General features: G+C 39.9%; 1 protein-coding gene across 2 annotated transcripts in view; it reads left to right on the top strand.

The window, feature by feature from the left end:
• Positions 1 to 27,959, top strand: part of LOC140199885 (protein disulfide-isomerase TMX3-like) — a 162,643-nt gene that overhangs the window by 98,965 nt on the left and 35,719 nt on the right. For both annotated transcript variants that reach the window (XM_072262397.1, XM_072262392.1), the window contains exon 10: positions 26,059 to 26,157. In XM_072262397.1, coding sequence (XP_072118498.1) covers positions 26,059 to 26,157 — 99 coding nt within the window. The remainder of the gene's footprint in view (positions 1 to 26,058; positions 26,158 to 27,959) is intronic.

The following is a 27,959-nucleotide window of genomic DNA, read 5'->3' as shown; positions in this document are numbered from 1 at the left end:
TTGAGTAAAGTTATCCCCTTTGGTTCAAGAGCATGATGGCTGAGGGGTAATAACTGTTCCTAAACCTGCTGGTGTGAGTCCTGAGGCTGCTGTACCTTCTTCCTGATGGAAGCAGCGAGAAGAGAGGAGACGCCTTAGATGGTGGGGGTCCCTGATGATGGATGCTGCTTTCCTTCAGCAATGTTTCGTGTAGGAGTGCTCAATGCTGGGGAGGGTTTTATCCGTAAAGGACTAGACCATATCCACTGCTTTCTGTAGGATTTTCTATTCAAGGGCTTCCATACCCAGCTATGATGCAACCAATTAATATACTTTCCACTACACATCTATGGAAGTTTATCAGAGTTTTAGATTTCCCACCAAATCTTCTGAAGCTGCCATGCTTTCATCGTAATTGCACTTGCATGCTGTGCCCAGGACAGGTCCTCCAAACTAATAACACCAATGAATTTAAAGTTGCTGACCCTTGCCAATTCTGATCCTCCAATGAGGACTAGTCCATTCGTCTCTGGTTTCCTTCTCCTGAAGTCAATAATTATTTCTCAGCACACTTGTGTAATCTTTGTTCATCAGTGGTGTGACCACACTAAGTGATGCTTGCTTTAAAGAATCCACAGTTGTCACGTTGTATTCTGAGCCCATAGTCTTCTAATCTTTTAAATACTGTCTTGAGATTTTGGAGCACCCCACTAAGGAGCACCAGGCCCTTCGTCTCCCACACCATCACCAACCTTATCCGCTTAGGGGATCTCCCATCCACTGCCACCAACCTTATATTTCCTACGCTCCGCACTTCCCGTTTCTACCTCCTACACAAGATCACAAACCTGCCTGTCCAGGTAGACCCATTGTCTCAGCTTGCTCCTGCCCCACCAAACTCATTTCTGCATGCCTCGACACTGTTTTATTCCCCATTGTTCAATCCCTTCCCACCTATGTTTGTGACACTTCTCACGCTCTGAATTTTTTCAATGATTTTAAGTTCCCTGGCCCCCACTGCCTTATTTTCACCATGGATGTCCAGTCCCTATATACCTCCATCCCCCACCAGAAAGGTCTCAAAGCTCACCGCTTCTTTTTGGATTCCAGACCTAACCAGATCCCCTCTACCACCCTCTCCTCCATCTAGTGGAATTAGTCCTTACCCTTAATAATTTCTCCTTTGGCTCCTCCCACTTCCTCCAAACTAAAGGTATAGCCATGGGCACCCGTGTGGGTCCTAGCTATGCCTGCCTTTTTGTTGGCTTTGTGGAACAGTCCATGTTCCAAGCCTGTACTGGTACCCATCCCTCCCCAGCATTGAGCACTCCTACACGAAACATTGCTGAAGGAAAGCAGCATCCATCATCAGGGACCCCCACCATCTAAGACGTCTCCTCTCTTCTCGCTGCTTCCATCAGGAAGAAGGTACAGCAGCCTCAGGACTCACACCAGCAGGTTTAGGAACAGTTATTACCCCTCAGCCATCATGCTCTTGAACCAAAGGGGATAACTTTACTCAACTTTTCCTTCGCTACATCGACGACTACATTGGCACTGCTTCCTGCACGCATGCTGAGCTTGTTGACTTCATTAACTTTGCCTCCAACTTTCACCCTGCCCTCAAATTTACTTGGTCCGTTTCCAACACCTCCCTCCCTTTTCTTGATCTTTCTGTCTCTATCTCTGGAGACAGCTTATCTACTGATGTCTACTACAAGCCTACGGACTCTCACAGCTACCTGAACTATTCCTCTTCCCACCCTGTCTCTTGCAAAAGTGCCATCCCCTTTTTGCAATTCTTCCGTCTCCGCCACATCTGCTCCCAGGATGAGGCATTTCATTCCAGGACAAAGAGATGTCCTCCTTTTTTAAAGAAAGGGGCTTCCCTTCCTCCACCATCAACTCTGCTCTCAAACGCATCTCACCCAATTCATGCACATCGGCTCTCATCCCATCCTCCCGCCATCCCACTAGGAATAGGGTTCCCCTTGTCCTCACCTACCACCCCACCAGCCTCCGGGTCCAACATATAATTCTCCGTAACTTTCACCACCTCCAATAGGATCCCACATCTTTCCTCCCCTCCCCTTTTGCTTTCTGCAGGGATCACTCCCTACGACATGTGTTGTGTCCTTGAGCAAGGCATTTAATCACATATTGCTCTGCGACGACACTGGTGCCAAGCTGTATGGGTCCTGATGCCCTTCCCTTGGACAACATTGGTGTCATGGAGAGGGGAGACTTGCAGCATAGGCAACTGCTGGTCTTCCATACAACCTTGCCCAGGCCTGCGCCCTGGAGAGTGAAGACTTTCCAGGTGCAGATCCATGGTCTCGCAAGACTAATGGATGCCTTTATTATTTATTTGCTCCCTACACGACTCCCTTGTCCATTCGTCCCCCACATCCCTTCCCACCAATCTCCCTCCCGGCACTTATTCTTGTAAGCGGAGCAAGTGCTACACCTGCCCTTACGCTTCCTCCCTTACCACCATTCAGGGCCCCAAACAGTCCTTCCAGGTGAGGTGACACTTCACCTGTGAGTCGGTTAGTGTGATATACTGCGTCCTGTGCTCTCGGTGCGGCCTTCTGTATAGTGGTGAGACCCGACGCAGACTGGGAAACTGTTTCGCTGAACACCTACACTCTGTCCGCCAGAGAAAGCAGGATCTCCCAGTGGCCACACATTTTAACTCCACGTCCCATTCCCATTCTGTCATGTCTACCCACGGCCTCCACTACTGTCAAGATGAAGCCACACTCACGTTGGAGGAACAACACTTTGTATTCCGTCTGGGTAGCCTCCAACCTGATGGCATGAACATTGATTTCTCTAACTTCCATTAATGCACCTCCTCCCCTTCTTACCCATCCCTTATTTATTTATTTATTATTTTCTTCCCTTTTTTCTCTCTCTGTCCCTCTCACAATAACTCCTTGCCTGCTCTCCATCTTCCTCTGGTGCTCCCCTATCTCCCTTCTCCAGCTCTGTATCCCTTTTGCCAATCAACTTTCCAGTTCTTAGCTTCTTCCCTCCCCTTCCTGTCTTCTCCTATCATTTCGGATCTCCCCCTCCCCCTCGCTTTCTTCCAAATCTCTTACTATCTCTTCTTTCAGTTAGTCCTGACGAAGGGTCTCGGCCTGAAACATCGACTGTACCTCTTCCTATAGATGCTGCCTGGCCTGCTGCGTCCACCAGCATTTTGTGTGTGTTCCTTGAGATTTTGGAGATGTTACTCGTCATCCTCACTGGTAACAATGATGTCATCCAGGTTACACTGAGTAGACTTGCAGAACCTGGTCCATAGCTTTCTGCCAGAGTGCATGTATAGATGCTACTCCAAAAAATAAGCCTATTATAGCAATAAAGCCTTTGTGGGTGTTTATGGTGAGAAACATTTAGATTTCCTTCCCTCTCCATCTGTAGATAGGCCTCAGCTAAGTGCACTTTGCTGAATTATTTTCCTCCAGAAAGATATCCTCTATCCTGGGTAGAGTGATTTCAAACTACTTCCATTAATGATGGGGACCTTAAAATCATCACAGATCCTAACAGACTCATTCTTCTTGGCTACTGGGACCACTGGCATTGCCCTTTGTCTCCACTCAAACTTGGAAAGAATTCCTTCAACCTCCATGCAATCTAGCTCACTGACTACTTTGTCACGGATGGAATAACTAACCTGATGGGCTTTATGAAACTTGGGTGTGGAATTTTCATTTAACACTATTTTACCCTTGTTATGGTTGAGTTTTCCAATGCCAACCTTGAACACTACTGTAGCATCATCTTAATTTGGTTTCAGTTAGCTCTGTTACAGAAGATGTTGCATGCAAATAGTAGCTGGATCTCCATTCAAGTTATAGTTGTCTCAACCACTTATGGCTCCACAATGTTGGAGCCATTTTTGAATGCTTTCCAGTAAGATTCCACAAACTAAACAATCTCTCAGTGCTTCATTACTAAACTGACAATTCAGAGACAATCTCTTCAAATCAGCTAAGTAAGCTGAAATGGACTTTCATTTTGGTTCTAATCAAGCAGTATATTTACAATATTATTCAAACATTACTGAAGTATTAAATGTAGAAATATGAAAATTGTATTGGGCTTCTGAAAATCAAATAATTATCTTTGAAAGCACATGTTCACTTCCTCAGTGGTGACTCTGTTGAGATATTGTATGGTAACTTTAGAATAAGAGGCAAAAGCTACAGTAATGCCAAACCCAATTTCCAGTTTGGTACCATATCCTGGTTTTCCTTCCCCTTCTAACTCAGCTGGCCATCTGCTTGCTATTCATGAACAGAGATGGGGAGGAATTTCTTTAGCCCGATGTGAATCTGTTGAATTCATTGCCAGAGACATTGTGGAGACCAAGTCATTGAGTATACTTAAAGTCGTGATCGATAGGTTCTTGATTAGTAAGGGTGTCAAAGGTTATGGGTGAAGGTAGGAGAATGGAGTTGAGGGATAATAAATCAACATGATGGCATGTGTAACAAATTTAATTGCCCAAATGGCTTAATTTTGCTCTTATGTTTTTATGGTGTTGTGTAGGGCCGGGTGCACAGATCAATTTCCCTGCTGTCTTTTCTGGTTTGTTGTTTATTTTGTGATACCAGCATAGCGATAGAAGTGATGCTGAGGTCAGTAAATACTAGAATTGGCTTGGATGTCGCCTCTTTTCTCCAAATTCCGTCTTGATCTTGCTGTAGCTTCACATATTTCTGTAGCTATGTATTGCCGTATTCCTGTTTGGTGCAAGGAATCCTGTGGAAAATATTTGTTATTTAATTACTCGGATCCTTTTGGAAAAAGCAAGTTAGAGTAGAAGTGAGTGAAAATCCACCGCAAATATTCTAACTAAAATACTGCCCATTGTGTGAATACAGTTTAATTTACCTCAAAACTGGATTTGAGTTAATTACTTAAAGAAGAGTTTTTATTTTGTTTAACATCAGAATGATATATTTTAATGTGTTTTATTTTTGTTCTCCATTTACAGTGTTTGATCTTGATTTAAGTTAAACTTTTTCTTTATTATGGAATTCTACAATAGAAAACGACCCTTACTGCTCATAAACATGAGATTCTGCAGATGCTGGAAATCTAAAGTAACACACACACACACACACACACACACACACACACACACACACACACACACACACACACGTGCTATATATTTGACCCTTTTTTGCCACCCTCTCCGATAGTTAGTAGGAACTTGAGCATTTGTGTTGAGAAACTGCAGAGAGCCGATGGGGTAACATCTTTTTGAACTTGCTCCTACTTTATCTATCTTTTTGTCTCCTCCCAGTTTTTTGAAACCTTATTATAAATCTCAATATTGCTCTATTATGTCTATGAGAAAGACTAAAGCCTCTGCAAAAGAAAAAGAAGATGATTCTCCAACTACTTTGGAATCAATTGGAGATTTCCTTAAAAAGCAAAGAACAGAGCTTTCTGAGAAATTTCAACACCTTAATGTCAAGTTGGACCCTATTCAGCAAACTAATCGAACATGATAAGCGAATTAAGGACAATAAAGAAACTTTGTCGATACTGGAAGTGGACTTAGAAGACATGTAAAAATTATCATTATCTAATGAAAAATTAACAAAGAACATTACCAAGCTGGAAAGCAGAAGCAGAAGAACAATCTACGTATTCTGGGTCTTGAAGAATCAATTCAAGGTGCCCACCCCAAGGAGTTCTTTGCAAGCTTTCTGAAGCAGCTATTACCTGATTTATTGCCGTCTGTGCCCAAGTTGGACCACGCCCACCGGTCACTGGCCCCAAAACCAAAGTCGAGGGAGTGACCTAGGTCGGTTATTTTATGTTTTCATGAATTTCATACTAAGGAGCTTTTAATCCATCATACCCATCGAGTAGGAGTGATTGATTACAACAGGAAGATGATCAGATTCGTGGAAGATTATACTCCAGAGGTTATGGCTGAACATGCCAAGTATAAAGAGGTTATATCGCTGTGTTATAACAAAGGGGTCTTAGAATCGTTCAGAAAAATGGTGTGCAGAAATGGCTGGGGTCGGTTGAACACGCACAGAAGTTTTTGAAAGCAGAAGACTAATTACGTTCTATCTCTTACAAGAGCAATTATCTTTTTAATGTTGGATAGAATAAGGTTTTAATAAACTTAAGTTTTGACCGTTTATATATCTTGCTTTTTGATATTTTCTTTGATTTTCTTTTATTACTTCACTTTTTTTTGAGGTTTTTCTATATTTTTTTGAAATTGTTAAAATGAATCCTCTTATGTTTTGGATTTCAGATCTAAGTTTATTTTGTCTGTTTTCTCTTGGTAGGAACATAATAACCTTGAATGATTGGAGTTTTGTCAGCAGGATTTCTTTGGGAGGGTTGTCTTTAGGGATTAGCATGCCGACTGTCCTTTGGCTGGCTTTTTGACTTTGGGAGGGAGAGGAGGTGGGGTTTCTTTTTTCTTTTTTCTTTTTTCTCTGGAAGCTGGGTTGGGCTACCATCCAAATTTTCTGTTTGAGTACCGTATTTTATGGTTCGTTCTCTGGTTCTAATAATTTATGGTCAGATCTTTTAACTCTTCTGTTAATTAGTATTTAAAATGGATCGAAATATTAATTTACTTATTTTTAATGTGAAAGGGTAAAATCATCCTGTGAAATGGAATAAGATTTTTGCTTATACTAAAAAGTTAAGGGGCCCCATTATTTTTCTACAAGAAACGTATGTACGTAGTTGTGACAACGCACGCCTTTTTAATCGGTGGAGGGGTTTACAGTTTCATTCTTCATTCAGAGCAAAATCTCGAGGGGTCTTGATTTTTATAGACAATACAATTTCTTTTGTTCAATATAAAGTTGTCTCTGACCCTAATGGGCAATTTGTCATACTGTCAGGGAAACTAGATAATAAATTAATTGTATTTGCTAATATGTGCAATGTGGATGACCTGGGATTTTTTGAGCGTTTCTTTTCATTCTTGCCAGATTTCAGTCTTTATTCTTTAGTGATGGGAGGAGATTTTAATTGTTGTCTAGACCCAGTACTAGATTGTTCTTCTCCTAAATCAGCCACACCTAATAAATCAGCTTTATTTATTCAATCCTTTCTAATGAAATGTGATATTGTTGATGTCTGGCATTTTTTTCACCCGGCAGAAAGGGAGTATTCATTCTTCTCTCATATCCATCATTCCAGTACCAGGATTGGATTTTTTTTTATTGATAGTGATTCCATTAGTTCGATCCATTGAATATAAAGAAATAGCTGTATCCGACCACTCTCCTGTATTTCTATCTTTAAATCTTCCTGATTTCACTCATATGAACAGACCCTGGCATTTTAATTTAACTTTGTTATCTGATAAGGACTTTCTAAAATTTCTGGAGAATCAAATTACTCTTTTTTTTGAAGAAAATGCGTTGGAAGAGACTTCTAGTCTTATCATTTGGGACGCTTTAAGGCATATATTAGAGGATGAATTATCTCCTATACTGCATATATTAAGAAAAAAGCTAATAAAGAGAGAACTGACTTAGTTAATCAATTAAAACAATTAGACCAGAAATATGCTTTGCCACCAGGCCCTGAACTATACAAAAGACTTATTGAAATTAAAACTAAATATGATCTTATAATGTATCCAATTGAAAGCCAACTTTTAAAAGATGGAAGCTAATTCTATATACATGGAGAAAAAACTGGTAAACTATTGGCTAATCAATTGAAGACCTTTATAGCTAAACGGCAAATTAAAGAAATTCGCAAAACCAATGGTGATTTGACAACTGACCATTTTGAAATAAATGACACTTTGAGAAAATTTTATTCTAAACTGTATAGTTCAGATTTTGTTAATGATAATACTGCAGTGAACAATTTTTTAGACCAATTAAATATTCCTGGACTTTCAGTTGCTAATCGAAAGCAGTTGGATCAACCTATTTCTCAGGAGGAAATCACTAAGGCTATATGTTCATTGCATTCTGGAAAATCTCCAGGACCTGACGGATTTTCTGGAGAATTTTATAAGGCTTTTTCTTCATTGCTTATACCTTATTTATGCTCTACCCTTACTGATTCCTTCAAGGTGGGTAGGTTGCCACAGTCTTTTTATGAAGCTTCCATTTCGCTTATTCTTAAAAAGAATAAGAATCCCACTGAATGCTGTTCATAGAGACCAATCTCTTTACTCAGTGTTGATGCTAAGATCCTATCTAAAGTTTTGGCCCGTAGACTCGAGAATATTAGACCTTCTATAGTATCTGATGATCAGACAGGATTTATTAAAAATCAATATTCCTGTTTTAATATACGGCAATTGTTAAATGTTATGCATTCTCCATCCAAGGAAGTATCGGAATGTGTGATTTCTCTGGATGCGGAGAAGGCTTTTGACTGAGTTGAATGGAACTACCTATTTAAAACCTTAGAAAAAAATTTAATATTGGGCCCAATTTTAACTTTGGATTAAATTACTTTACTTATCTCCCTCCACTCGGGTCCTTACTAACTTTCAGAATTCTAAACCAATTAAACTCCAACGTGGAACCAGACAAAGATGTCGGTTGAGCCCTTTGCTTTTTGATTTGGTATTAGAACCTTTAGCAATTGCCTTTAAAGAGTCTAAAGATATCACCGGTATCTTAAGGAAAGGTACTATTCGTAAAGTTTCGCTTTATGCTGATGACCTATTGCTTTTTATATCTAATATTACAACTTCATTACCCTCTATGTTTCTTTTACTGACTAATTTTAGTCAGTTTTCAGGATATAAGTTGAATTTACATGAGAGTGAATTGTTTCCTTTAAATAATTTGATACCAACCGATGTTAACCTTCCTTTTAAAATTGTAAGAAAACAATTTACATATTTGGGTGTAACAATCATTAAGAGTTATAAAGATCTATTCAAAGAAAATTTTCTAACCTTAGTGAATTATGTGAAAAAGAGGCTTTTTAATTGGTTGTCTCTCTCTTTATCATTGATTGGTCGGATTAATTCTATTAAAATAAATATTTTACCTAAATTTATATACCTTTTTCAAGCTGTACCTGTTTTTATTCCTAAGTCTTTTTTTGATTCTTTCAATTTGATTCTTTCTACCTATATATGGAAGAACAGAAAACCCCAATTAAATAAAGCCCACCTTCAAAAAATTAAAAAGAATGGAGGCCTTGCTCTACCCAATTTTAGGTTATATTATTGGGCAATTAACATACGAAATCTTACGTTCTGGTTATATTATATTAATTGTGAGGATTGTCCAATATGGTCTTTCTGGAAGCCAACTCTGTTGCGAAATTTTCTATTAGATTAGATTAGATTATGAGGACATGCAGTCCTCTTTTATTGTCATTTAGTAATGCATGCGTTAAGAAATGATACAGTGTTCCTCCAGAATGATATCACAGAAACGCAAGACGAACCAAGACTAAAAAAACTGACAAAAAACACATAATTATAACATACAGTTACAACAGTGCAAAGCAATACCATAATTTGATAAAGAACAGACCATGGGCACGGTAAAAAAAGGTCTCAAAGTCTCTCGAAAGTCCCATCATCTCACGCAGACAATAGAAGGAAGAGAAACTCTCTTCCTGCCATGAACCTCCAGCGCTGCAAACTTGCCGATGCAGCACCCTGGAAGCATCCCACCACAGCTGACTCTTGAGTCCGTCCGAAAATGTCGAGCCTCTGACCAGCCCTCCGACACCAAGCACCGAGCACCATCTCTGCTGAGCGCTTCGACCCCGGCCCCGGCAACAGGCAATAGGCAAAGCCGAGGATTTGGGGCCTTCCCCTCCGGAGATTCTCGATCGCACAGTAGCAACGGCAGCGAAGCAGGCATTTCAGAAGTTTCTCCAGATGTTCGTCTGTGCTTCTCACGTCTGTCTCCATCAAATCAGGATTGTGCACGGTACCTACTTAACAAATATGATATCATTTTGCGTCGCGCCGCCATCTTCTCCTTCCTACCTCTTCTCAGATCCTCTCTTCCTTTATCTTTAAATAAATTAACTGACAGTTTGGTGGTTAAACAACTTTGAGGATCTGGCTACAGTTTAGAAAACATTTTGGTTTACTGAGATTTTCTCTTTCTAGTCCTATTTTTTCTAATTTTTTTTAAACCATCTATGACTGATTTGTCTTTTAGAGAATGGGATAGATTAGGCATTAAACAATTTCAGGATCTGTTTGATGGAGGGAATTTTTCTTTTGAGCAGTCCTCAGTGAAATACCTATCAAATACCCACATTTTTTGATATGTACAGATTAGAGATTTTTTAAGATCTAAACTACATATATTTCCTACCAGCCTGGATAAGGACGTAATAGGTGTAATTTTTAATTTGAAACCTTTTGATAATGGCTCAATATCTTATATTTATGGTCTGTTGTTTGGACTGAAAATGGCTCCTTTAGACAAAATTAAAAAAGATTGTGAAAAGGATTTACAGACTTCATTATCTGCTGAGACCTGGCGGGCTATTTTGAAAATGGTTAATTCTTCATCATTATGTGCTCGTTATTCCCTCCTACAATTTAAAGTGGTACATAGGGCTCATATGTCTAAAGACAAGCTCTCTCGTTTATATCTCCTTATTGTGACAGATGTAATAATGAAGGGGCTTCATTAATTCATATGTTTTGGCCATGTTCGAGCCTTGAAAAATATTGGAAAGATGTATTCCAAACTTTTACTGTACTTTTTAAAGTTAATTTTAAGCCCAATCCTTTGACTGCTTTATTTGGTATTGTTGAGGAAAGAGCTATAATTTTGGAGCCTTCTCATTTGCAGGTACTGGCTTTTATTTCTCTTATGGTGGGGGGGGGAGAGTCTTGCTTAAATGGAAGGAGGTTGCCCCCCCCACACATGTTCAATGGTTATGCAATGTTTATTGAATGGAAGAACAAGTACTCTTATTTCTTGTGGTAGGTTTACTATATATTCAGTGGACATTTTATTAGGTACAGCAGGTATCTAATAAAGTGGCCACTCAGTGTGTATGTTCATAGTCTTCTGTTGCTGTAGCCCAATGTGTTCAATGTGTTGTCCATTCCGACATGACCAGTGAGTCTTACTTTATAGACCAGTGAGTCTTACTTCAGTGGTTGGTAAGTTGATGGAGAAGATCCTGAGAGGCAGGATTTATGAACATTTGGAGAGGCATAATATGATTAGGAATAGTCAGCATGGCTTTGTGAAAGGCAGGTTGTGCCTTACGAGACTGATTGAATTTTTTGAGGATGTAACTAAACACATTGATGAAGGTAGAGCATTAGATGTAGGGTATATGGATTTCAGCAAGGCATTTGACAAAGTACCCCATGCAAGGCTGATTGAGAAAGTAAGGAGGCATGGGATCCAAGGGGACATTGTTTTGTGGATCCAGAACTGGCTTGCCTACAGAAGGCAAAGAGTAGTTATAGATGGGTCATATCCTGCATGGAGGTCGGTCACCAGTGGTGTGCCTCAGGGATCTGTTCTAGGACCCCTTCTCTTTGTGACCTGGATGAAGAAGTGGAGGGATGGGTTAGTAAATTTCGTGATGACACAAAGGTTGGAGGTATTGGGGATAGTATGGAGGCTGTCAGAGGTTACAGCGGGACATTGATAGGTTGCAAAACTGGGCTGAGAAGTGGCAGATGGAGTTCAACCCAGATAAGTGTGAGGTGGTTCATTTTGGTAAGTCAAATATGATGTCAGAATATAGTATTAATGGTAAGATTCTTGGCAGTGTGGAGGATCAGAGGAATCTTGAGGTTCGAGTCCACAGGACACTCAAAGCAGCTCCGCAGGTTGACTCTGTGGTTAAGAAAGCATACGGTCTATTGGCCTTCATCAATCGTGGGATTGAGTTTAAGAGCTGAGAGGGAATGTTGCAGCTATATAGGACCCTGGTCAGACCCCACTTGGTCAGTTCTGGTCGCCTCACTACAGGAAGGTTGTGGAAACCATAGAAAAGGTGCAGAGGAGATTTACAAGGATGTTGCCTGGATTGGGGAGCATGCCTTATGATAATAGGTTGAGTGAACTCGGCCTTTTTTCCTTGGAACGATGGAGGATGAGAGGTGATCTGATAGAGGTGTTTAAGATGATGAGAGGCATTGACCGTGTGGATAGTCAGAGGCTTTTTCCCAGGGCTAAAATGGCTAGCACGAGAGGACACAGTTTTAAGGTGCTTGGAATTGGGTACAGAGGAGATGTCAGGCTTAAGTTTTTTACCCAGAGAGTGGTGAGTGCGTGGAGTGGGCTGCCAGCAGCCGTGATGGTGGGGGATACGATAGGTTCTCTTAAGAGGTTCCTGGACAGGTGCTTGGAGCTCAGAAAAATACAGGGCTATGGGTAACGCTAGGACATGTTTGGCACAGCTTTGTGGGCCGAAGGGCCTGTATTGTGCTGCAGGTTTTTTATGTTTCTATGATTTTCTGCACACCACTGTTGCAAATATCTGGTTATTTGTGTTACTGCCACCTTCCTGTCAGCTTGAACCAGTCTGGCCATTCTCTGTACTTTCTCATTCACAAGGGATTTTTGCCCACAGAACTGTTGTGTGTGAAATTCCAGGAGATCAGCATTTTCTGACATATTCAAACCACTCCATCTGGCACCAACAAACATTCCATGGTCAAAGTCACTTAGATAATTTTTCTTCCCATTCTGAAGTTTGTTCTGAACAACAATGGGACCCCTTAACTATGTCTGCATGCTTTTGTGCATTGAGTTGTTGCCACTGTGATGGTATTGGATTTGCTGACTGCAAAGTTCTAAACTCAGGCAAAGACTTTAAGTCCTATATGATATAAATAGCTACAAGTACTCTTACTAAAGGAAGATTATACTGTAACTACCCAATCATCAAAGACTAGTTCACTCACCCGGTTATTCTCCATGGCCAAGCTTAGCTGCCAATACCTACTATTCAAGCAATAGGTCCTCCCTTCCTACCAAGGAGAAGATACTTGCAGCCAACAGAGTAGTTTAAAACGCAGTTTATTTATTTTCAGTGCACACATTTAAATCCAAACAACATTCTTAAAACACACAGAGAATCTTTATTTTAAACATTTCCAAATTACAAACCATTTCTAAAACACAAAGCATTTCAAAAGCATAAAGGATTGCCAAAACACAAGTATAATTTCTATAAACTGAAAGGACATACCAACAATGCAAATGAACAAATCGTCCGTCACATAAACCGAAGCCAGGGGATCTTCTTCTGGCACTTCAAGCCGTGTATGATATTTCTGCAGAAACCCTTTTTACACAAATGGTCTAAGAGTTTGTTGGAGACATAACTTTACAACGTTTGCTAGGAACTAACCTCTGAGTACATATAACTCTCAACTATAAACACATAGTCATTTGATATGCTAAATGATATTATCCATATGTAAGAATCCTTGAACTAAGGAAGTTTGTCAGCTTGTCTGTTTTGATACAAGCCAAATTAAATAACTCAGTGTCTTATACTGCACCTCTTTGAGCAGCAAGACAGGATACAAGGAACCAGCAAGTCTGTGCTATAAACAGACATTGTTTGCAAAGCTGTGTTTTTAACTTCAAGTTGATTAATGATTGCCATTTACATAGTTAGAACTAAAGACTGGCTCCCATTTACGACCAGAAACTAAACAGTTGTTTGATCTTGACAAGTGGCAGCTGCTGTGTTTAGAGAGCGAGCTTTGCAAAAAGCCAAGAGGTCCACTGGTTCACAAAATGAATAGTCATCACAGCATTCAATTGGCTGATTAGATATTTGCATTAATGAGCAGGAGTTAAGGTGTACATAAAAAGTGACCACTGCAGATTAAATACATCAGTAGTGAAAGCAGAGATGCTTAATGTAGCTCATATTCTGTAGCCTCTCAGGTAACTTTCAGTAAGTACCAATTATAATCAGTAATCAGAGAAGAAATTATTACACCTCCCTCTTGTTTAGTGTTGGGTGCATCCAAGGGTGAAACAGAGTAAGGCTACAATTGTGAGAAGATGTTGATGAGGGCGGGAGGGTGGGACGAGACATGTCCTCCTTCTCCACCAACTCCTCCACCCCATTCCCAAAATGTTCTGTTGATCCTTGACTTAAATTATTTTCCATGTAGTACCTTTGTAATCAGGCCTGGTAAATATCCACAAGAAATATCTTTGGAATACAACAGAGATGAGCAGTTGATTTCCTTGCATAATACAAGAAATGCTACTTGGTCAATAGAATGGCCTTGTCTTTCAGGAGCTGCTTAACGTCCCCATTCCACGTTGTTCTGGAAGGCAGCTGGTAGCCTCTTGACGCTGCATCCAACATGAGTCCAATTACAAAGGGCGTCCAGTAGTCACAGTTTTGCAATGAAGATGATCGACACAAAACTTTCAGTACAAATTGGATACTGTCATTTGTGGTTGAGAGCGTAGCTTGGATTTGTTTGATTTGAGTATTATCAAAATACGATTTTTCTGACCAATATTGTAGCAGCATGTGATTGCAACAAGTTACCCGGACAACAAACATGGAACTTTCCACATCGTCTTCATGCACTGTGATAGAAAGATGGTCAGTGTTGTGTGATTGAGCCATGAAGTAAACCGGTAGAAATACCTGTGCCTGTAAAACATCAGTGTTTAGAATTGTCTGGCCAACGAAAAGTGGGATCAAGTGCAATAATTTCCAGATTACAATCAGAGATGACCAATACGTTAGCATCCTTCGAATCTTATGTTGCACAAACGTGCTTGTTTCAGATTCTTAATAGAAATAGCATATATTCATAGGTTAGACCATAAGACATAAGAGCAGAATTAAACCATTCAGCCCATCGAGCCTGCTCCATCATTCCATCATTGCTAATTTATTAACCCTCTCAACACATTTCTTCTGCCTTCTCTATATAACCTTTGACACCATTACTAATCAAAAACCTATTAACCTCCACTTTAAATATACCCAATGACCTGGCTTCCACAGCTGCCTGTGCAATAAATTCCACAGATTCGCTATCCTTGGGCTAGAGAAATTTCTCCTCATCTCTGTTCTAAAGGGGCGCCCCTCTATTCTGAGGCTGAACCCCCTGGTCTTAGACTCCCTACTATAGAAAACATCCTCTCCACATCCACTTCAATATTTGATAGGTTTCAAAGAGATCCACCCTCATTTTTCTAAACTCTTGGGAGTCCGTGCCTTGAGCTATTAACACTCCTCATACACGAAACCTTTCATCCTCGTGATCCTCCAGTGGGCCATCTCCAATGCCAGCACATTTTTTCTTAGATAAAGGGCCCAAAATTTGGCTGCAGCAAGGGAACTAATATAGATTCTTTTACTAAACTTGGGCCACAAAGTCGAGGAAATTGTAAGATGATCATTGTGCAGGTGGATAGGGTAGTTAAGAAAGCTTATGGGGTGTTAACTTTCATAAGTCGAGGGATAGAGTTTAAGAGTCGCGATGTAATGATGCAGCTCTATGAAACTCTGGTGAGGCCACACTTGGAGTACTGTGTCCAGTTTTGGTCGCCTCACTATAGGAAGGATGTGGAAGCATTGGAAAGGGTACAGAGGAGATTTACCAGGATGCTGCCTTGTTTAGAAAGTATGCATTATGATCAGAGATTAAGGGATCTAGGGCTTTACTCTTTGGAGAGAAGGGGGATGAGAGGAGACATGATAGAGGTGTACAAGATAAAAAGAGGAATAGATAGAGTGGAATGCACTGCCTGAGTCAGTGGTGGAGGCAGATACACTAGTGAAGTTTAAGAGACTACTAGACAGGTAGATGGAGGAATTTAAGGTGGGGGCTTATATGGGAGGCAGGGTTTGAGGGTCGGCACAACATTGTGGGCCAAAGGGCCTGTACTGTTCTGTACTATTCTATGTGCTAAAAGTAAGAGGTAAGTGTCATTACCACTTATCATGTTACCTAAAGGATACTTGTGCTTGTAATGCTTGAAGCATCATTACCCTCAATTTTATTTTGATACCAAAACTTGACTCAGAAATGGAAGTGCCACGCTGAACTAAATAAAATCACGGCCTTTTAGAAATGAATGATGTATAACTCACCCTAAATTTAAAGAATAGATGAAAATCTAAAAATATTAAAATATTTTATTTGTAAATGAGGTAGTAAATTGGTTTGTTTAGAAATGACAGAATTTAATTTGTAGATTGTAATTTGATGGCTCACGCTAAATTGTTCAAGTTCAGCAAGAAAAGTTTCAAAATGCATTTGAGATTAATTTAATACATTTATTTGAAAGTGACAGCAATTTAAGTATTAAATCATTTTGAAGATTTAAATGAAAGCTTTTGTTTATTAAAGCTGTTTATTGTATACAGGAGAATAGCACAAAACAGGCCATTTGGCCCACGGTGTTGTGCTGAACCAGCTACAAAGCAAATTTTACTATTTGACCTTGATTCTTTTCAATGATTGCTTTTGTTGACAGAGGAGTTAGAGCTGAGTAAAACATGTAGTTAGCAAAAATTACCTTTATTAGTATCAATTTGTAGGAATGATAAACACTGCACATTATTTGATTCCCATGGTGACTTTAGCTTCCCCCATTCAGACATGTTCCTATTTTTGGTCAATTCTACATTGACATAGATATCCAATCCTCCTCCACCCTCTCCACCTTAAAACAAACTTGTTATTTTCTTCTCTTTTCCAGTTTACTTTGGAACATTAATCAATTTCTCTTTCCACAAATGTTGCCTGACCTGAGAGTTGCTTCCAGTTTTCTATTTAAGATTTTCAGCATCTGCTGTTTTTTTTTTATTTTTTAGTTTATAGCATGGTTTCTGACTCTTACAAGAAATAACACCCAGAATTTCACCACCATTTAGATTTTTGTACCTGTTTGGACATTTTATTAATACAGTGGCATGCAAAAGTTTGGGCACCCCAGTCAAAATTTTTGTTACTGTGAATAGTTAAGTGAGTAGAAGATGAATTGATCTAAAAAAAGTCATAAAGTTAAAGATGAAACATTCTTTTCAACATTTTAAGCAAGATTAGTGTATTATTTTTGTTTTGTACAATTTTGGAGTGAAAAAAGGAAAGGAGCACCATGCAAAAGTTTGGGCACCCCAAGAGATTTGAGCTCTCAGATAACCTTACCAAGGTCTCAGAGGTTAATTAGCTTGTTAGGGCTATGGCTTGTTCATAGTCATTGTTCAGAAAGGCCAGGTGGTGCAAATTTCAAAGCTTTATAAATACCCTGATTCCTCAAACCTTGTCCCAACAATCAGCAGCCATAGGGTGCTAAGCAGCTGCCTAGCACCCTGAAAATTAAAATAAATGATGCCCACAAAGCAGGAGAATGCTATAAGAAAATGACAAAGCGTTTTCAAGTCACCACTTCCTCAGTTCGTAATGTAATTAAGGAATAGCAGTTAACAGGAACGGTGGAGGTCAAGTTGAGGTCTGGAAGACCAAGAAAACTTTCCAAGAGAACTGCCAAGAGGATTGCTAGAAAGGCAAATCAAAACCCCCATTTGACTGCAAAAGACCTTCAGGAAGATTTAGCAGACTCTGGAGTGGTTGTGCACTGTTCTACTGTGCAGCGACACCTGCACAAATATGACCTTCATGGAAGAGTCATCAGAAGAAAACCTTTCCTGCGTCCTTGCCACAAAATTCAGCGTCAGAAGATTGCAAAGGAACATCTAAACAAGCCTGATGCATTTTGGAAATAAGTCCTGTGGACTGACGAAGTTAAAATAGAACTTTTTGGCCTCAATGAGCAAAGGTATGTTTGGAGAAAAAAGGGTGCAGAGTTTCATGAAAAGAATACCTCTCCAACTGTTAAGCATGGGGATGGATCAATCATGCTTTTGGGCTTGTGTTGCAGCCATTGGCACGGGGAACATTTCACTGGTAGAGGGAAGAATGAATTCAATTAAATACCAGTAAATTCTGGAAGCAATCATCACACCGGCTGTAAAAAAGCCGAAGATGAAAAGAGGATGGCTTCTACAAAAGGATAACGATCTTAAACACACCTCAAAATCCATGATGGACTACCTCAAGAGGCGCACGCTGAAGGTTTTGCCATGGCCCTCACAGTCCCCTGACCTAAACATCATCAGGGATCTGTGGATAGACCTCAAAAGAGCAGTGCATGCAAGAATCTCACAGAACTAGAAGCCTTTTGCAAGGAAGGATGGGCGAAAATCCCCCAAACAAGAATTGAAAGGCTCGTAGCTGGCTGCAGAAAGCATTTACAAGCTGTGATACTTGCCAAAGGGGGTGTTACTAAGTGCTGACCATGCAGGGTGCCCAAACTTCTGCTTCAGGCCCTTTTCCTTTTTTGTTATTTTGAAACTGTAAAAGATGGAAATAAAAAAGTGATCTTGCTTAAAATATTAAAGAAATGTGTCATCTTTAACTTTATGCCTTTTGGAAATCAGTTAATCTTTTACTCGTTTAGCTATTCACAGTAACAGAAATTTTGACTGGGGTACCCAAACTTTTGCATGCCACTGCATATAAACATACCTCAAGTTGTTCTGGTCCCCCACAGTTTGCAGCTTTTTGTCATTTGGAAAATGTTCTTTTTAGGTCCAGATGTAGATTTCACAATTCAAAGTCATTTTTGACATTATAATTTTGGTCAATTCTACAATGGGATAAATTTCTTTCAGCATAAGATGTGATCAACAGAAAAGATTACATACATAATAAACCTACAATTTGATAATTATGCACACCCAGTAGATGATTCACTTAAAGATTTAGACACAAGCTGTAGTTTACTCTCTAGAAACCAATCTTGGGTTGAATCAAACTGTTTGCAACATTTGTCGTTCTCAAATTCTGCTGATGGTTTACCTTTCTATCTTCTGTCACCATCTTAATGGGTAGTTTCCTGCCTTAGTACGTCTGCTCAGAAATGCTTGTTCACAAACTTGTCATTGTTAGACATATATTCCAGACCTGCCCTAGACACCCTGCTGTTGCTTCACTCTGCAAATCTTGGCATATTCAGATATTTGCAGCTGGTTCTTTCCTCCGTTGAGTCCTAATTGGCTGTCCCTACTTAACTGTGATGGTTTCCAATTGTGCAGGATTTCAGATTTAACATTCACGTACCTGCAGCCAATCCTCCTTCCCCTGCCCACCACCCCCCACCTACACACCCTTTGAATTCTCTGAAAAAGACTACTAACCCTCTGTCCCCTACTTTATAAAATCTCTGATAAAATGAAGGAGTCCAAAGATCATTAATCCAACAGTATTTCCCCTCTTACCCAATGGAGAAGAACCAGGCTGCTTTTACAACTTAATTTCAGTTTTAAAATGTTTACATTTTATTTTGTCTGGTTTGAACCAACTCTCCAGAATCTCCTGTCTTTAAGGAACATTCATTTCTTATATTATGCCAGCAACACCTAGCGAACATCACGTCACAACCTTTTCCCCCTTCCTTTCCAGTCCTGATGAAGTGTCTCAGTCCAAAACATTGACTGTTGATTGCTCTCCATAGATGCTGCCTGACCTGCTGTGTTCCTGCAGCATTTTGTGTGTGCTACAACTGATCGTGTCTTTATTCCATATTCAGATATCTGTAATAGCAAATTTGCTTTGCGTTTTTCCCTAGAATTTTTCTTTCCACCCATCCCCACAACCAAAGCCAGTTCAGTCAGTAGTACCTTTACTAACTGCCTGGTTAATGTATTTGGCACGGATCAGCCATCAGGCATTTGACTACAAGAACCTTAAATCGCACCCACTGCCTTTTGGGACTTTAGTCTTCCCATAAAATATTTGAAGTAATTATCTTTCAAAAGTTAGTTGTGGAACTACCTACCTGATTAATTCTGAACGTTGAGACTACTTTTTTATCCCACTTCACCAATCAGGAGTTGACTCAACCCGACAGTACATTGGCTGGTTTTACTCTGTTGGCATGAAGTGAGCAAAAACACTACTTCCTTTCCAGTTCTGTATGTGCACTGGCCAATGAGGTTCATGAAGAGGGCAGACTTCCGTAAAACTGAAAGAGAAATTTTTGTTGGTCTCTGTATACTTGAACATGTAAAGTATGAGCTGTGCAAATTCAAATTTACAAAACCGAAGTATTAAGAGGTGCCTTTTGAATAGCTTAGAAGGCCTGTTTTGTATATGTCATGACCTAGATAAACTGATAAAGTTTAGGTTTATCTTTGGAACAATAGAAACAGGAGAGTGTCATTCAGTTCGTTGTCATTCAGTGATCATGGTTGGTCTTGACCCTAACTTTACTCGCTAACTTGTATTTGGTAATTCCCTCAATATCTTTGGATAGCAATAACCTGTTGATTTAATATAAGTATTGATTGACCTTATCCACTGCTTTGTTTGTACAAAAGTACCCTTCTTCTGTCACCCTTGGTGTGTGTAAGTATTTAATTTTTGTTGATTGCCTAGTTCTAAAAGTTTTATTCATTGTTCCGGACTCCCCTACAAAGACAAAAACTTCTCTTTATCTTGTCCATTCCTGTGACCCTTAAGCTTTTTTTTCAAGCGCCTTTAGTGCATCTGAATATCTGGGAGTTTGAGGAGATTTGGTATGTCATCAAAGACTCTAGCAAATGTCTACAGGTGTACCATGGAGAGCATTCTGACTGGTTACATCACTGTCTGGTATGGAAGGGCCACTGCAGAGGACTGAACAAAGCTGCAGCAGGTTGTAAGTTCAGCCAACTTCATCATGGGCACGTGCCTCCCCACCATTGAGGACAACTGCAAAAGGCAATGCCTCAGAAAGGTGGTGTTCATCATTAAGGACCCACACCACCCAGGACATGCTCTCTTCTCATTATTTCTGTCAGAGGGAAGGTACTGAAGCCTGAAGACACACATTCAACATTTCAAGAACTTCCCTTTCACTATCAGATTTATGAGTGGGCAAAGATTTTGAGGAGCTGAACTAGAAATTGTTGAAAAGGATTGGTTATTGACTAGATCAAAGCGTAAAAATCCAGACAATGAGGTTCTGAAACTCTGGAAGCTTTTAACTTCTAACTGAGAAATCTTGCAGTGGTGATATTGACAGTATTTTCATTAACATAATCATGAAATGCATTGTTTTCGATGGTGAACTTAATCATCAAATTATAGGAGGAGACTTCCTGATGAAACTAATGCTACACTTATAGTTCTCAGAACAACCAAATACAAGCTGGATATAAAATATTTATCATCCGTATGCAGTAGCAAATGTCTGACTGAGAGTGAGTGTGTTTATTTTCCTTTCCTTGATCTTTTATCAAAGCTTATAATGCCATATTCACATTTATTATGTTATAAATCAGGTATAACAATACTATTTAGTGTTACGTAACCGGCAACAATGAATATTAATCGAGACAGGTTATATAAAAACAAGCAAACATTTATTAAACACGTATAAACGATAAGGGAAAAAAAACAAAGGAAAACTTTAACCGGAGGTTAACAGGTACGCAGCCGTTCACCAACTTGCCACTCGGCTCTGGTTCTTAAAGCTTTAAATGCAAAAACAGTTCTTAAAGCGATACAGTCAGATATAGTTCTTAAAGCGATAACTTCGAAAGTCCAACAGTTTTACACATTCAATTGAGAGAGACTTCTCTGGAGAAAGATTTCTTCGCCAACGCACCTTTACTGCCGGTTCTGTCCACAGGATTCCCGATGCCGGAAATAAGCAGTTTAAACCAACTGACCTTAAATTCCTTTAGAGAGAGCGAGAGAGCCTTTTTGCATGAACTCATTGCCCTATTGCAAGAGTTATCTCAATGCAGGTTCTCTCCAACGAAGACTCAATAAGGTTGATTCTTTATTAAACTGCCAAACGATGCCGACTTCTCTCGATCCCTCACTTCGATGAATTTTTCACTCTCCCTTCAGAACTGTCAGAATTGAGTAAATTGGCACTTCCAGCCACAAATTCCCAGTCCAAATACAATACCTTGTAAGAGAACGCACCTTCCGTTTTAAAACTGAAACTGCGTCACAAAAACAAACACGCAACAGAATCGGAGGCACAACACGTTCTACCTGGAAATCTACAAACTCAAAAACCTACTGCGTCACCTGAGTCGACCCTTATATAGTCACGGGGCACATGTCATCACGTGACCTCACATCGGTGGGAAAATCACATCAGGTGACCTCCAAAAGACCATTACATCATTCTCACATAAAAACAGATCTCCTTGAGCATGCAACATTAGAAATGATGTTTTTCAATTGTTTTTTTTAATTTAACGTTAATCATTTTTGAGCAGGTTTTCTAAAATGCTTCATTTATTTCAATCCGTCTCTGTTTTACTTTTATTCATAATAAACAATGAATGCACAGAAATAAGCAACAGGACTGATAATAAGTGATTTTAATTTTCCACGTATTGACTGGGACTCCCATATTGTAAGAGAGCTTGTGAGATGTATTGAGAAAAGTTTACTTAATCGGTACATAGAAGTCCCAACTAGAGAGTGTGATACAGATATCCTGTTAGGGAATGAGAAAAGGCAGAAGATAGAAGTTTATGCAAGGGAAGATTTTGCATCTAGAGATCATAATGTCATTAGTTTCAAGGTAGTTATGAAAAAGGATAGATCAACAGCAGATGCCATCTCTCTGGCCCTACATTCCTCCTTAGAACACCAGGAGAATAAAGAGGCATATGTAAGGTTCCTTTTCATTGACTACAGCTCTGCCTTTAATACCATCATTCCAAATAAACTGATTTCAAAGCTCTGGAACCTGGGCCTTAGCACTCAGATCTGCAGCTGGATCTTCAACTTCCTCACAGACAGGTCCCAGGCTGTAAAAATAGGGGACAAGCTCTCCTCTACAATCACTGTGAGCACCGGCGCCCCACAAGACTGTGTACTCAGCCCCCTGCTGTACTCACTGTACACCCATGATTGTGTTGCCAAGTTTCCATCAAACTCAAATATAAGTTTGCTGATGACACCACAATTGTAGGCCATATCTCGAGTAATGATGAGTTTGAGTACAGAGAGGAAATTAAGGACCTGGTGGCATGGTGATTAAGAACCTGGTGCAAAGACAATAACCTATCCCTCAACGTCAGCAAGACAAAGGAATTGGTTGTTGACTTCAGAAGGAGTAGCGGACCGCACGACCCCATTTACGTCAGTGGTGCGCAAGTGGAACAGGTCAAAAGCTTTAAGTTCCTCGGGGTCAATATCACAAATGACCTGACTTGGTCCAACCAAGCAGAGTCCACTGCCAAGGAGGCCCACCAGTGCCTTTACTTCCTGAGAAAGCTAAAGAAATTTGGCCTGTCCCCTAAAACCCTCACTAATTTTTACAGATGCACCGTAGAAAGCATTCTTCTAGGGTGCATCACAACCTGGTACGGAAGTTGTGCTGTCCAAGACCGGAAGAAGCTGCAGAAGATCGTGAACACAGCCCAGCACATCACACAAACCAATCTTCCGTCCTTGGACTCACTTTACAGCGCACGCTGTCGGAGCAGTGCTGCCAGGATAATCAAGGACGCGACCCACCCAGCCAACACACTTTTCGTCCCTCTTCCCTCCGGGAGAAGGCTCAGGAGCTTGAAGACTCAAACGGCCATATTTGCGAACAGCTTCTTTCCAACTGTGATAAGACTGCTGAAAGGATCCTGACCCGGATCTGGGCCGTACCCTCCAAATATCCAGACCTGCCTCTCAGTTTTTTTGCACTACCTTACTTTCCATATTTCTATTTTCTATTTATGATTTATAATTTAAATTTTTAATATGTACTATTGATTTGTACTCCAGGGAGCACGAAGCGCAGAATCAAATATCGCTGTGATGATTGTACGTTCTAGTATTAATTGTTTGGTGACAATAAAGTATAAAGTATCTGGTCCTTGAGTTGAGATTCTGAATTGGAGAATGGCCAATTTTGATGGTATGAGAAAGGATCTGCCATGTTTGGATTGGGACAGGTTGTTTTCTGGCAAATGTGTATCTGGTTCGCGGGAGACCTTCGAGAGTGAAATTTTGAGAGTACTGAGTTTGTATGTTCCTGTCAGGATAAAAGGCAAGAATAACAGGTTTATGGAGCCTTGGTTTTCGAAAAACGAGGTGCGTAGCAGGTATAGGCAGGCAGGAACAAATGAGGGACTCAAGGAGTATAAGAAATGCAAGAGGACACTTAAGAAGTTCAGTCACTTTGTATTCAAGATAAGATAGTAAATTGGATTAGACATTTGCTTCACGAAAGAAGCCAGAGAGTGGTTGTCGATGGTTGTGTCTCTGACTGTAGGCCTGGAACTTGTGATGTGCTACAGGGATCGGTGCTGGATCCGTTGTTGTCATCTTTATCAATTACCTGAATGATTATGTGGTAAACAGGATCAGCAGATTTGCAGCTGACACCAAGATTGGAGTGTAGTGGACAATGAGGAAGTCTAAGAAAGCTTGCAGCGGGATCTGATCCAGCTGGAAAAATGAGCTGAAAATGGCAAATGGGATTTAATGCAGACAAGTGTAAGGTGTTGCACTTTGGGAGGATCATCCGGGTGGGTCTGACACAGTGAGCAGTAGGGCACTGAGGAGTGTGGTAGAACAGAGGGATCTGGGGATACAGGTACATAATTCCTTGAAAGTGGCATCACAGGTAGATGGGGTCGTAAAGAAAGTTTTTGGCACATTGGCCTTCAAGAATCAATGTACTGAGTACAGGAGTTGGGATGTTATGTTGCTGAGGCCAAATTTGGAGTATTGTGTCTAGTTTTAGTCACCTACCTATAGGAAAGATGTAAATATGATTGAAAGAATGCACAGAAATTTTACAAGGATGTTGTAATCTTGAGGACCTGAGTTATAAAGAAATGGGCTTAAGGTACTGAGTTATAGGGAAAGATTGAATGGGTTCAGACTTTATTCCCGTGAAGAAAGAAGACTGAGGGGAGATTTGATAGAGCTATACAAAATTATGAGCAGTAGAGCTAACATAAATACAAGAAGGCTTTTTCCACTGAGGTTGGGTGAGACTACAGCTAGAGGTCGTGGTTTAAGGTTGAAAGTTTAAAGGGAACATGAGGGATAACTCAGAGGGTAGTGAGAGTGTGGAACGAGCTGCCAACGCAAGTGGTAGATGCAGGGACGATCTCAACACTTGAGAAATTTGGATAGGTTCATGGATGGGGTGAGGTATGGAGAGCTAAGGTCCAGGTGCAGGTCGATGGAACTAGGTACATTAATGGTTCGGCTCAGACTGGGGTATGTTAGTGTGCTGTGGTATTCTATGACTGTAACACCTCAGTTTTCCCTTTTAAATACATATTTATTGTTACTAATTCATTCATCAATGATATTCTTTGCTCAAAATTACCATGGCAAGCGGGAAAATGTTTTAGAAAATTATCACTAGTTTGGACACACACTCTCCAGAAAGTTCACCACCTCTGGTCTTCTTAGGTATATTTGACAATGGAGTATTGCAACCTAACCAAATGCCCTGAATATCCCAGCTTCTATTTCCGAACATATGGATGTTTGGAACATTGATATTATTTTTCCTTCTCTTATGTCTAAGCAGCTGAGGCTGAAGAGCTATTCCAGCCGAGATCAACATAGAGTTCAAACAGAACCGTAGTTTTCTTTTTCTTAAACTTAGTAACAAGCGTATTTGACAACCCTGCAGCTGAGCACAATTTTTTTTCAAAGAAATAAAATATGTTACTATTTTTACTATTAATCTTTGAGTTTGGTTATGAGCAAAGACACAGACTTGCTAAATATTGAGAAAGAATTCACTAAGATATTAAAATTGATAAATTAATGCCTGTGATAAAGTGTATTGTGTGCCATATGTGAAAGGCTAATCGGCCTTTTCCATATCAATTTTCTTACATCCCCCTTGCTCACCTAAATCTTTATATTCTACCCTCATCTCGTCACCAAACAGGGCACCAAGCATTGAGAATAAGGTAGTATCTCATGCAGACCCAACATCTTTGATTAAGGAAGTAATGTTTAACTTATTCTCAACTTTTGTTTTAAGTTGTAATTGTGATGACTTGAGTTCATTGTCAAAACTGACCATACCAATCCAATTTTTCTACCCTCAGAATATGAAGATGGAGACTTGTCTTCATGGGTGAATAAGGAAAGATTCTTGGGATATCTTTACATTGATGCTTTCACTTTGTATGAACTTGCAGATACAGGTACACTTCCATTTCATTTATTTGTATCGGACTTTTAATAGTAAAATATTTTAAACATTTTTGTAATTTGAAATTCTTCTGAATAAAATTGCAATATTTATATTTGATTTGCTTGCTAGGTTTATATTTGTGAAGCTCATACTATAACTTTCTGATACCTGGAATATGAGGTGCAAGTTGCGTAGAAACTGACAGCTAGACTAAGTTAACAAATGAGAAAAGTATTAGAGCATTAATTTAGGTGGTTCACCTTGGTTAAAAATGACAAGTGCATTGAGGGAACTAAATACACTCAGTGGCTACTGAGTGTACATTCGTGGTCTTTTGCTGCAGGAGCCCACCCACTTACAGGTTTGACATGCTGTGCATTCAGAAAAGCTTTTCTGCTCACCACTGTTGTGACACCTGGTTATTTGTGTTACTGTCACCTTCCTGTCAGTTTTTGATCCATTCTTCCAATTATTCTTTGACCCCTTGAACAAGGTATTTTCACCCACAAAACTGCTGCTCACTGGATTTTTTTTTGTTTCTCACACCATACCCTGTAAACTCTAGAGACTGCTTGTGAAAATCCCAAGAGATCAACAGTTTCTGGATAATCAAGCCAGTCCGTCTGGCACCAACAATCATTCCACGGTCAGAGCCACTTATTTCTTCCCATTCTGATGTGTGATCTGAATAAGAGCTGAACCTTTTGGCCATGGCTGCATGCTGTTATGCATTGAGTTGCTGATTAAATATTTGCATTAGCAAGCAGGTGTACAGATGTACCTAAAAAGGTGGCCAACTGAGTGTACGCGATGGGAAGTAAGTTCTTTAACAACCCTGAATTCTTAGGTTCTTTTCTGCAGGGAAACATCACACAGCTATGATGAATTGTCTTGAGGTGGCAAAATCTCACTACCTCTCTTGTTCATCTCTTAATCTCTTAAATAAATTGTGTCAAGTTGCCTTAGCAATAGAAGGGAAGTAAGCTAAAAGCTCAAAACACAGGAATTGGTGAAATATTATTTTCTTTGAACAGGTTGTGTGATATTTTGAAAATATCCATTTTGGGACAGTTTAACTCTTGAATGGAACGAAATCAAGACTTTGTATTATGAGCATTGTAACACATCCAATGAATACCTTGTTCATGTGTGTTCATACCTGGTTAAAGTTACTGTCACATCCAAATGTATAGGACACCTTGGAATTCAAATCAATTTTAATATCACTGGGATATGTCGGAAATTTTGTTGTTTGTTTTTATTATATAATAGGCATCCGTTAGTCTCATGAGACCATGGATTTGTGCCTTGGCAGGCCTGGGCAAGGCTGTATGGAAGACCAGCAGTTGCCCATGCTGCAAGTCTCCCCTCTCCATGCCACTGATGTTGTCCAAGGGAAGGGCATTAGGACCCATGCATCTTGGCACCGGTGTCATTGTAGAGCAATGTGTGGTTAAGTGCCTTGCTCAAGGACACAGCTGCCTCAGTCAAAGCTCGAACTAGCGACCTTCAGATCGCTAGACGAATGCCTTAACCACTTGGCCACGTGCCAACACATTTTATTATATATTTAAATTAAATAAGTAGGGCAAAAATAGAGCTAAAAAACAGTGAGGTAGTGTTCATCAGTTGGTTCATAGTCCATTCAGAAATCTGATTGGGGAGGGGAAGAAATAATCTGCAAAATGTTTTTTTTTTCTCTATCCCATGACTGCCTTCTGCAGAGTTGAGCAATATTTAAAAACAGAAATGGATTGACCAACATTGGTTGAGGTAATTTATTACTACAACTGTTTTAAATTGACTTCTAGT

The sequence above is a fragment of the Mobula birostris genome, chromosome 1 (assembly GCF_030028105.1).
Source record: "Mobula birostris isolate sMobBir1 chromosome 1, sMobBir1.hap1, whole genome shotgun sequence".
In the NCBI taxonomy this organism is placed as follows: Eukaryota; Metazoa; Chordata; class Chondrichthyes; order Myliobatiformes; family Myliobatidae; genus Mobula; species Mobula birostris.
Note: the sequence above shows the minus strand (reverse complement) of the source record. Positions and strands in the feature narration are given on the sequence as shown.